Raw genomic sequence first — 12,193 nt, forward strand, 5'->3', positions numbered from 1 at the left:
ACAGACAGACAGACAGACAGACAGACAGACAGACAGACAGACAGACAGACAGACAGACAGACAGACAGACAGACAGACAGACAGACAGACAGACAGACAGACAGACAGACAGACAGACAGACAGACAGACAGACAGACAGACAGACAGACAGACAGACAGACAGACAGACAGACAGACAGACAGACAGACAGACAGACAGACAGACAGACAGACAGACAGACAGACAGACAGACAGACAGACAGACAGACAGACAGACAGACAGACAGACAGACAGACAGACAGACAGACAGACAGACAGACAGACAGACAGACAGACAGACAGACAGACAGACAGACAGACAGACAGACAGACAGACAGACAGACAGACAGACAGACAGACAGACAGACAGACAGACAGACAGACAGACAGACAGACAGACAGACAGACAGACAGACAGACAGACAGACAGACAGACAGACAGACAGACAGACAGACAGACAGACAGACAGACAGACAGACAGACAGACAGACAGACAGACAGACAGACAGACAGACAGACAGACAGACAGACAGACAGACAGACAGACAGACAGACAGACAGACAGACAGACAGACAGACAGACAGACAGACAGACAGACAGACAGACAGACAGACAGACAGACAGACAGACAGACAGACAGACAGACAGACAGACAGACAGACAGACAGACAGACAGACAGACAGACAGACAGACAGACAGACAGACAGACAGACAGACAGACAGACAGACACGTTTGTATTCATATCTTTTGGAGACTGGGAAAACCCTATACCCAGCAATTTTTTTTATAGAAAATTGAGTTTTCCCTTGTAGGGACCAAAAAAATGGTCCCCACAATGTAATATATTCAAAAGCACACACACACACACACATGCATGCGAGTATGAACACACACACACACCCTGGAGGAGGGGTTTGTGTGCCTCTATGATCCTAGGAGCTACGTTGTTGGGGGCAGCTGCCCCAGGCAGGGTCTCCCAAGGCAAATTGGTCCTAGGTGAGCAGCCAGACTTAAGTGTGATTCAAACAACCCCGATGAAGAAAAACAACATCTACATCTACAATAGGGAACGAGGGGCCCTGCCCTGGAGACAGGACTGGGGGGCAGGGGGGCCTCGTCAGCAAGCACATGGTGGACAGGCATCTATTCTGAAGGAGCTACATGTGTGCCCCCTTCTGTGGTCAGACCCCCTGCCGTGGGGGTGTGGATGCCATGTGGATCAGGTGGCAGTCAAAGGCAGGGGCCACAGCAGACCAATCCAGAGCTACCCCTCTGCCCCTGATGTCTAAAAAACCAAATAGTTAGCGGGTACAGTCAGAAGATAGCTAGCTGGTTACCAGAACATGCTGCTTCAGCATCTACTAAATAAGAAACGCATTTATTTAATACTTGGTGTAGTGAGTGTTTGTGGCCAACAGGGGGCACCAGGAAATGCGTGATTTGAGTGGTGGTAAATAGAGCCGCCGACAATAGTGTTACTCAGAGCCAGTATTGAATTTCTTGCTTTTGTCTCTCTAACTGGAAATTGACGGAAGCCCAAATGTTCACAAATGCATTTGATAGAACTCTATTGAAAAGGGTCAGCTGGCTCCAATATCCCACTTTTTAAAATTTATTTTCCTAGAGGTTTACATACTTTTTACAATGACTGGCAGGAGTGAGTTTGATATTGGGGGGGTGGGGGCACAACTTTAATTTTAAATGCCCCCGGTTCCTATGCCTATGCCCTTTTCGCATTACCTGTATTGCTCACCGTTTACCGTCTTTTTCAGCTCCTGCTTTGTTACACACAAGAAAATCCCTCTTTCTTATATCCATCTAAGTGTCATGTGGCTCTGCTTGTCGACCTGCCAGAGCAAATCTTAAAACCACCCAACACATAAAACCCATTAAAAATAATGGCAGTCTATACAAAGAAAACATGAATTGTTAAAATCACTTACCATCCTCATTTCATAATTTCACTACACAAACTAAACTACATCAAGAGCCATTCAGAACTTGATTATTTAGGTCTGGCTCAGAACTAAACAGGGTTGTACTTCCGTCGCACTTTTACGGACTGACATATACTCTAGCCATACAGAAGCGTCCAAATATAGCTCTACTGTTAAATAAACCAATCAAATTAGAGGAGGGAGGGACAATAATGGAGAGTATGCTTAGCATGCTTAGATGTGACATAACAGAGTATGGTATAGTTCCAGAAATTCCGAATAGAATATGTAAATAATTCTGGATATAATTATCAACTCTCTCTTTTTTTAATGTGAATCACTGAGCTAAAGCACACTGTATACAGGAATCTGAGCAGAGCGTGAGTGATACCAGCAAAATGAAGTAGGTACTCTGCTAGCGAGAATGCAAAGTACTCGAAATGATAATCCATTGCCGTTATGCATTTTACAACTTATTATTTTAGTCGTATTTAATTGATCAAGATAGCTACGCAGCTGGCAAATTGTCTTGTGACAAAAGATTGTGAGATATTTTTCTCATCAGATATTTTAAAGTTGAAGTTTATCGAGCAAACCTAATATGCATATCAAAATAAGAGTCGTCTTGGATGAAGTATAATGTGTGAATTTGTAAGCACTGCTGCTTTTCTCAGGTTGAACATCGAAGGTCTCCTGGTCTATTTCCCGTATGATTACATTTACCCTGAGCAATACTCCTATATGCTGGAGCTGAAGAGGACGCTTGATGCTAAGGTATGCAACAGCACCTACACCTAATTTGCAAGACACGTGCATACTGGGCATTCAGTAAAGGTTTCTTTACAGTACTGTTTTCTTTTTAAACTGTCGTAGGGACACGGAGTTCTGGAAATGCCTTCCGGGACAGGAAAAACCATCTCACTCCTTTCATTGATAGTCGCTTATCAACGAGTGGGTGTTGCATATACTTTTTTTGCATTCCTTAAATCTTTGTAATTGAGATATAGTCTGTTTGTTTTTCTAACAAGTCACTATATACCCTACCGTTTACCCTAAAAATAGAAGTCTGATGTGCTTAATGATTTTGAAAATGCTACAGTTTCTGCTGTCCAAAACTGAATTCCTTAATAATAAAAAATTAATATCACCTAATGTACAACCTCTTCCCGCTGCACACAGACTTACCCCCTGGAGGTCACTAAACTGATATACTGTTCTCGAACTGTGCCTGAGATAGAGAAGGTCAGTACCCGCACAGTCAGGCTATCAAAGCCATTCATTTTTTTGGAGAGAAATTTGTTGTACCAGAGTTTGCATGAGTTTCCTCCAGGTATCCCAGTTTAATCCTGCAATTCAAAGACATATGGTCCATGGATCACCTTGAGCCTCTTTGAATGAACAAACAGTCATTACATTCATCATCATAGCGTTCGTCTTCACCTGTGTTTCCTCTTTGATAGGTTGTGGAGGAACTGAGGAAGTTGATGGAATTTTATGCCAAAGAGACTGGGGAAAACAGTCATTTTCTTGCCTTGGCTCTTTCATCGCGCAAAAATCTGTGCGTGCACCCTGAGGTAAGGCTGGCTTCTTGGTAGGATGTGGCTTAAAGCCCCTTTGGAGTCAGACTGGACAGTCCTCTTTGTGGTCATTTCCTTTGAAAATCTCGTAAGATTTCTCGTAAGATTTCAGAATTGAGCTGTGTAGGGGGACCCTGACCCTGGGGTGTATCATTTGTTTTAGGTGAGCTCCCTACGCTTCGGAAAAGAGGTGGACGGGAAGTGCCATAGCCTGACGGCGTCGTACATACGCTCACAGCGACAGAGCAACCCCAGCCTGTCTGTGTGCCACTTCTATGAGGTAAACTGCACACAGGGAGATGCGCTCTAAAGCAGTGATTCCCAATCCGGTCCTCAGGGACCCACAGACGGTCCATGTTTTTGCTCCCTCCCAGCTCCCTGCCAGACAGCCCACATTTTTGCTCCTTCTATAGAGCTGAGCAAAAACATGGACCGTCTGTGGGTCCCTGAGGACTGGTTTGAGAAACACTGCTGTCAACCTTCATTGCATTATTACATTGCAGTCAATATGTATATTTTCACTTTTTACGAATGTCGAAAAGTCTAGTCTGGGTTATACTCTAGTTCTGTCTATGTGTTTTTGACGTGTCTTTGTTTTGCTTCTCCTCGGTCCCTGAACCCTGGCAGGAGTTTGATGCTATTGGCAGACAGGTTCCACTTCCCGCTGGCATCTATAACTTGGATGATCTGAAGGAATTTGGCCGCCGGAAAGGCTGGTGCCCATACTACCTTGCCCGATATTCTGTAAGCATTTTTACCTCGTCGTTTACAAATTCTATGCAGTCTAATATATCTAAAGTCTGCAGTTCTGGTGTGTAGACTTCTTTGTGGTGTGGTAGTGATGCTGGTGGTATAGTATAGCACAATACTCTATAGATTATAACTGCTATTGCCTTTCACAAGGGGCAATACCTAAGCCCAGAACATAATTATTATCCTCAGAAATAGTGATATATATTATTGCACTCATCATTTTGCTTTTAAAAATGTCACGTGTAAGCTCCGCACTCGGCAAAACAACTTGCATATTAAAATTACTTCAGCAAAAATAGTGTGACATATTATCTGTGTTACTGAATCTCGCAATGTTGTGCTTATGAACCTGAACTTGTGAGCTGCAGTTTAATGGTTTAGATTCTTTCTGGGCCTCGCTGTAGTGTTTAAGCTGGACTGCTGTAGAAAATTGTGCAGCTGTATAAGTGAGTAAAAACGCTGCTTCAGGTAGAATAGTCTTTATATTAACCTAATTTGAATCATTCAAACAACAATAATGTATTGATTAGGTTGATAAGTAACTTGCGTTATTTTTTTCTTTTCTTATAAACAGATCATCCATGCTAATATTGTAGTTTACAGCTATCACTACCTTCTGGATCCGAAGATTGCTGATCTTGTATCCAAAGAACTTGCCAAGAAATCAGTTGTGGTTTTTGATGAGGCGCACAACATTGGTAAGAAAGTTCCGCGTCATGTTTTGTTCTCTTTCTGGATCCGCGGACCGTTTCACGATGCAACCTGTAACCCTCCGCTTTCACCCGCAGATAACGTCTGCATCGACTCCATGAGCGTCAACATCACCAGGAGGATCATCGACCGCAGCCAAGCCAATGTGGAGACCTTGCAAACCACCATTCAGAAGTATGAAAATGAGTCACATGATCAGTTCCCATTCTCTGCCGCTGGCTTTGGCTACAAACGTCACGAATTTGTGAACAAAATGTGAAAGGAACTGATGATTGTCTTTGCTTTTTCCTCATCGTAGAATAAAGGAGACTGATGCTGCAAAATTAAAAGAGGAATACAGGAGATTGGTGGAAGGGTTGAAGGAAGCCAATGTTGCCCGTGAAACGGATATTTATCTCTCGAATCCTGTGTTACCTGATGAAATTCTACAAGGTTTTTAAATTATATTTATCATTATTATTGTGTAAAATTTACGCTATATATCACTGCAAATATATTTTCATCATATTTATTAAAGGCCAGTCCTTTGTCTTAAACATCTGCTTTATATTGTTCATATATTTCAAGCTACTGCTCCTGAACTAATACAGAACATTGGGAAACATTTTACTGAAGCTACCAAAATGCATAAAGTTATTAGCACTAAAGTCAATGGCTGGAATGGGCAGGCTGGGGTTACAGAGCTCTTAGTGCTGAAGGGAGTCTCTGCGCCTCCATAGAGCTTTGTATGTCTAGACGAGTCACAGTCATCTGAGATGGCTGCTGCTTTTGTCGAAATACAGAAGCCATCCCAGGCAGCATCCGGACAGCAGAACACTTTGTGGGCTTCATGAAGCGCTTTCTGGAATACCTGAAATCCCGGCTTCGAATCCAGCATGTGGTGCAGGAGAGCTCTCCACAGTTTCTCAAGGACATTTTCGAGAAGGTCTGCATCGACCGCAAGCCACTCCGGTAAGAGTGTTACAATCCACCCTCCATATCAAAATTCAGCCCTTGTGCAGACAACAGTTCTGTGTAACAATGTCCATTTTATGCCAGGAAATACAGCAAATATTTAGTATGAAAGTGATATGGATCATGTGTAGCAGGATGCCATGTCGGCTTCTACTTTGTAATGACAGTAACAGCAAGTATGATTTAATAATTCAGATTACTTGGAGGATTTTTTCCACAGTTCTGATCCATTAGGATTAACTGCGATCGTATTATTTTGTAGCATTTTACCTCCTGTTAAATGTATCTGCATTGTTTAGTTGTTGGAGATAGGATGGCTGAAGCTGTGTGTGAAGTTTTAGTGCATTTCTTCATAACCCTGTTGCACCTCCAGGTTCTGCGCTGAGAGACTGCGCATGTTACTGCGTACCCTTGAGATCGCCGATATCACAGATTTTTCCGGCATCACTCTCATCTCGAACTTCGCGACGCTGGTCAGCACATACAGCAAAGGTAGCGATCCTGCCCTTCACGGGTGGCACTGACCTGATCCTCTGCACATTTTCACTGGTTTTGAGGGTAAACAAATGTACCTGCAGCAATTATTTGGTTATTTCAGGCTTCACCATCATCATAGAGCCGTTTGAAGACAAGACGCCCACCATTGCTAATCCTGTTCTGCACTTCAGGTACGATTATCCTAATCTACCCATAATCCGTCGTCGGCGTGTCTGGGATTTTAACATTCACACTGAAGGCAGTACTGTATTGACACATTTTATTGATTCCTTGTATTTAACAGTTCATACCATTCATTTCTGGCATACTTGCATCTAAAGGAGCTTACAGATTTGGGTTTAAAAAATCGGCCAAACCCAAAATTGCTAAATATTAAGCTTTTAATGGTCATAACAAATAATTGGTCAGATAAGTAGCAAGAACTAAAGGCGTGCATTCCTGAGACCTTTGCAACTGTTTGTTCGTCACTGCTCACTGCTGCAGTGAACTTTTGGGGGGGGGGGGAAAGCTGGAGCGAAAGAAATTCACGTATCCGTCTTGCTCGCAAAGATAACATCATGAAAGAGTGTAAATGTTTTTAAATTTCAAACAGATGCCTGGGTGTTGAGAATTTTCCAAAAAGTGGTTTCTGGCTATTTGCCGTTGACACCATTAATTAAAAGCTTTTTGTTTTGCAGTTTTGGGTTTGGCCCATTTTCTGTCCAGGAGTGTACATAGTGTCATACAGTGAATATCAGATTTATTTTTGCTGCATTATTATTAAGCTCTCTTTCGAACTCTGTCGCAGTTAATGTTGTGGGACCTTTGGTGAATAAGACATTGTGGAAACGTCATTATTCTGCATTAACGTAATGGAGAGTCTAAGAATGCTGCTTTGGATGTTATATCCCACTGTTTAATAGTTTTGTTGGGTACATATCAAGACACATCCCCCAATCATGAACATAGTAACACGAGTCAGGAGCTGGAACAAGAACAGGGACCATATAATAAATGTCTGTGTTCAGATTATGGCAGAATAAGGTTGCTTTACCCTTATAACCCCCCCCCTTAAAAAAAAAACAAAAAAACTTTGATTTATTACTCAACTACAAGAACATGGGTTTTTAAGCTTCCCTGAAGCTGCAGAAAACTGCATAGAAACAATGCAAATAACCAAAACAAAATAATAACTAAATAGAAAATGTCTGTAACATATGGTAATTTAGTGCATGTATACATTCAAAATATCATGGAACTTGTATGTTGGATGGCAAATTGGTGTAGGAGAAAAGCATTCCATGAATCTCTTGATTTGACTGTAGGAAGTCTGCTGTTTCTTTTTATCAATAGCGATCCTTGTTTGAGATTAATATAGATTCTTTTAGAACATGTGAAGTTAGAAGTGCAGTCATGATTTTGTGGTGCTGTTTCAAGCTAAAGGAATTCTGTATCTTCATATTCTAAGCTGCATGGACCCCTCTATTGCCATCAAGCCAGTGTTCGAACGATTCCAGTCTGTTATCATCACATCAGGGGTAAGGTCCTGCCTTTGGGCTCAAAGTGTGGGTATGAATATGTTCCTGTTGTTTTAAATAATAATGTGTTTAAACGGACAGTCATTTTCAAACACTCTTTGTGGATGTTTCTCAACTCAGACTCTTTCTCCATTGGATATTTACCCTCGTATCCTTGACTTCCGACCGGTTACCACGGCTTCCTTCACCATGACGCTGGCTCGCACCTGTCTTTGCCCATTGGTGAGATTTCATCGACATAGTGGTAAACATGCACGAACGAGAGTATGAGAGTATGGAGTATGAGAGTATGGAGCATCAGATTAGAGCTTGTTTAACTGATGGATTCTTCTAGATTGTAGGGAGAGGAAATGACCAAGTGGCCATCAGCTCAAAATTTGAGACGCGAGAAGATTTTGGTAAGAGTTATTGATCTGTTTGAAAAATCATTTTTTTAAAGTTATTTTCTTTAAAAATTTTTGACTTTATTGTCTACTTGTAAGGAGTTGTGTGGGAAACAGTACCTGAAATCGGAACAAGCAAAGATTTTTTTTGTAAGTATAGGAACTACTGCATTCTGCCTGTCTTTCAGCTGTCATACGTAACTATGGGAATTTGCTGCTGGAACTGTCAGCCATTGTGCCCGACGGCATTGTCGCCTTCTTTACCAGTTATGTATACATGGAGAATATTGTGGCATCTTGGTATGAGCAGGTATGTATTTCATAAAATACAGAGAACTTAAGAACCATAGTTCTGTTGAAATCAATCTGTATGCGATCGAACAGAGTGGATTTACTTGATCAATAGGAATTCATATTTATGAATGAGATGCCTAACCACATCCAGTCCTTCTCAACCTTCAATAAATGCCTCAACACCAATCTGTTCTGGGAACAGCTGTACTAGCTACTCTGTGTTCCCTGAACGCTCTTTGTCTTTTGATTGAAATAGTTGTCTTATTTTGCTACATTTAAAAAGTGTTGTATAACCTGTAAATACTTGTAACTGGTCATTCATTGGAGACTATTTGACTCCTTAACAGCTGTATGTTTGAAATGTGCTATTTTCTTCACTTATACAAAAGTGTCTATGAAATAAATGTAAATTAATCTGTATTTACATTTGGTACATAGTTGGGCATGGTCTGTCACCAAAGGTGCCTAAATGCGTGATGAAACATGAGTTAATCAACTCATCATTCTGTCTGTGATTTGTTTCATGAATAGTCTGTCCAGAAGTTTTTCATTGCAACATAATTAACTATAGTTAATCAAAATTGGTACCAAACTTGTTTACACAATTTTAGATGTCCATATCGTGAGGAATAGTATTGCATTTCAGTTACTGCAATACCACATCAAGACTCCTTGATTTAATGCTCATTCTTCTGATTCCAGGGAATCCTGGAGAATATCCAGAGGAACAAGCTGATTTTTATTGAGACACCTGATGCAGCTGAAACCAGTATGGCCCTGGAGAAGTATCAGGAGGTCAGTGCAGCTACGGGCAGCAGAGACCTTTCGGGAAAACATTTATCATTATTGTGGTTCAGACAACACAAGCGTACTCGCTGACCTGTACTGCATAACGCTGATTGGTGGGAGAAACTGCACATTGTGTGTTTGGCAGAGGCCTGGAGGGTATGCTGGCTTCTGTACTGATTTGAGGATGTATCCCTGCAGGCCTGTGAGAACGGCAGAGGTGCGATTCTGCTGTCAGTGGCAAGAGGAAAGGTGTCGGAAGGAATCGATTTCGGTGAGGGAACTTGGACGACGACATCGGCAACAACATTACCAGCGTTGTGCCTAATTTTGCTGGCTCCTCTTCCTAACCTTTTATAGTTTAAATGTTTCCATAAACGGACGATAAAGTATTTCATCATCCTTCTCTCTCTCCCCCCCCCCAGTGCATCACTATGGACGTGCAGTGATCATGTTTGGTGTACCGTACGTCTACACGCAGAGCCGGATCCTCAAGGTCTGTTTCAGTGTGTTTAGGAAACCCTACTTTTCCAGTACAGGGTTACACTGAATTTGTACGGAGGACCAGACAGGGGACATCCAGGATATGGTGTCACTGCATCACAGGGTCCAGGATTATCCATCCTTACCCTTTCTCCCACCATATTTCAGTGTACTTCCAAGTCATTATGCTACCAAGTTGGTAATACCCTGAAATTGCTAAAGAAGTCATGAATGTATATTTTCAAAATATTGAATCCTCCGGTACTACAGATGCTTCAATTGCTCGTTACGCTTTTTTTTTTTTTTTTTTAACGTCAGGCACGCCTGGAGTACCTGAGGGATCAGTTCCAAATCCGGGAGAATGACTTCTTGACTTTTGACGCCATGAGACATGCGGCGCAGTGTGTGGGCAGGGCCATCCGGGGCAAAACTGACTACGGCTTGATGATCTTCGCTGACAAGGTCAGTATGTGTACAGTGTTTAGCATTAGACCATTAGACCGACTTGTAAAAGAATTTGCTTACACGTGTGGGTGGAAGTGGTGGAGATTTCAGGTGCAGGGAGTACAAATCCAGACCAAGACTTTGTGTCAACCAACCAGTTGAGTACTCTGTGACTGACTCTTTATATTCAACTGGCATGGATTTGTACTCTCTGGACCTGAAATCTCCATCTCTCCATCTCCATCGCGTGAGAGACAAAAAAAAGTTTGTATCATAAAAGTTTTGCTTAACATTAGGTTGTATCCTGTGGCAGCCCTAAAGCCATGCAGTGTAAGTGAATGCATGTCTGAACATTTACTAATACAGTGATTGTGTTAGGGAATGCAGGTTGGTGCAGTTTACTAACAGTCTTTCCAAGTTGTATCCTGACTTACTTACACTTTATGTATCCTGGGATAAACCATGGTTCACTGCAAGCACAACCCCCCCCTCCCCCAATCAATGCATCCATCTTTCCTTCCTCCAGCGCTACGCTCGTGCAGACAAGCGAGGCAAGCTGCCCCGCTGGATTCAGGAGCACATCTCCGACGGCAGTCTGAACCTGACTATCGATGAGACCATTCAACTGTCCAAACACTTCCTGCGACAGATGGCCCAGCCTTTTCGAAGGGTATGCGGCTTAATTTCTGTCCTACTGCCACCACAGAATATTGACATCTTACAGACTGGGCCAGGTGTCCTTCCTCAAGGGAAAGAACTTCTAATTCTGATAGTCTTGTGAATTAAAAGTAGGTCTCTGCTTATTTCCGTTATCAAACCCTTCCTGTCTGCTTTCAACATTGACTTCACTGGCAATATGATAATCTGCTCAATTGACATTTCAAGCTTTCTGACACTTATGATGTATTTGCTTTGACCTTTGACACAATGGAAAAATTCTATATATACACAATTTGTGTATATATAGAATTTTTTTTTCCTGAGACAGGAGTACATTTATACAAAGTGAATCTCTGCTCTTTGCAGGAGGACCAACTGGGCCTGTCCCTCCTCACTTTGGATCAGCTGCAGTCAGAGGAAATGCTGCAGAAAATAGCTCAGATTGCTCATCAGGCTTGAAAGACCCATCTAGAGCATAGACTGAAGCGCAAAAGTCTAGATGGACATGGTGTACACACGTCATTCCAGCAGAAACAAATGCAACTGAAATGTATATAGAGGCTTTTAAAAAAAACTTTTCAAAGGAAATTCATATTTGAATCATATATGATATTTGGGGTATTATTTAATACACACTGAATTTTGTCTAGTTGAACAAAAAGTTGTATCAGAGTACAATTTTGTATCAGTTTTCAAAGATTGTTCTTGCACATGTTAAACATGGCAGCTCCAACCTTAAACACATTGTAACAAATGCTAAACAAAGACTTTTTTTTTCCTAAGCCCACTTCCCTACCTTATTTTGTCTGCAATGAAATGAATCCCTTCATCTCAAAGCTGTTTATATTAAAGTAATCCGCAAAACTCTGCAAACATTAAATAGTAAACAAAAGTTTTCAGTCTAAATCAGACATATGAGCAGACAATACTTATGATGGCAGTTATGGCAGCAGAATCGTTCCCTTGATGTTGTATAACAGTATCTTCTGTTTAGTCAAAAATAATGTAGTCATTTTGATTAAAACTTGAACAGTCATTGTCCCCTGAACCTACTTAGTGTTTAAAGACAAAAAACGTCAGTTCGAGTTGGGGGTCACTGCCGCAGTGAGATGCTTTTTTCCCTTACTGTTTACACCAAAGTTTTACAGATCTGCAACCTGTATGTTTACA

The 12,193-nt window shown here is 41.7% G+C and overlaps 1 protein-coding gene across 1 annotated transcript; it reads left to right on the forward strand.

Moving 5' to 3' along the window:
• The first annotated feature begins 2,176 nt into the window (after positions 1-2,176).
• Positions 2,177-12,059, forward strand: ercc2 (excision repair cross-complementation group 2). The gene is made up of 23 exons (XM_023812264.2): positions 2,177-2,366; positions 2,638-2,737; positions 2,837-2,914; positions 3,143-3,205; positions 3,424-3,537; positions 3,704-3,820; positions 4,168-4,284; positions 4,868-4,991; positions 5,082-5,178; positions 5,303-5,436; positions 5,787-5,955; positions 6,332-6,450; positions 6,557-6,626; positions 7,904-7,973; positions 8,094-8,195; positions 8,308-8,371; positions 8,545-8,666; positions 9,353-9,445; positions 9,638-9,710; positions 9,862-9,932; positions 10,238-10,381; positions 10,890-11,033; positions 11,390-12,059. Exons 1-23 carry the CDS (start codon positions 2,362-2,364, stop codon positions 11,480-11,482), a joined length of 2,283 nt encoding a protein of 760 aa, XP_023668032.1. The 5' UTR covers positions 2,177-2,361; the 3' UTR covers positions 11,483-12,059.
• The last annotated feature ends 134 nt before the right edge of the window (positions 12,060-12,193 follow it).

The sequence above is a fragment of the Paramormyrops kingsleyae genome, chromosome 17 (assembly GCF_048594095.1).
Source record: "Paramormyrops kingsleyae isolate MSU_618 chromosome 17, PKINGS_0.4, whole genome shotgun sequence".
NCBI lineage: Eukaryota > Metazoa > Chordata > Actinopteri > Osteoglossiformes > Mormyridae > Paramormyrops > Paramormyrops kingsleyae.

What these genes read in the sequence shown, in the direction of transcription:
- ercc2 (XM_023812264.2), top strand. An exon ending in ATCTGTGCGTGCACCCTGAG is followed by an intron (nt 3,538 to 3,703) that starts GTAAGGCTGGCT and finishes CATTTGTTTTAG; the next exon opens with GTGAGCTCCCTACGCTTCGG. An exon ending in TGGCCCAGCCTTTTCGAAGG is followed by an intron (nt 11,034 to 11,389) that starts GTATGCGGCTTA and finishes TGCTCTTTGCAG; the next exon opens with GAGGACCAACTGGGCCTGTC.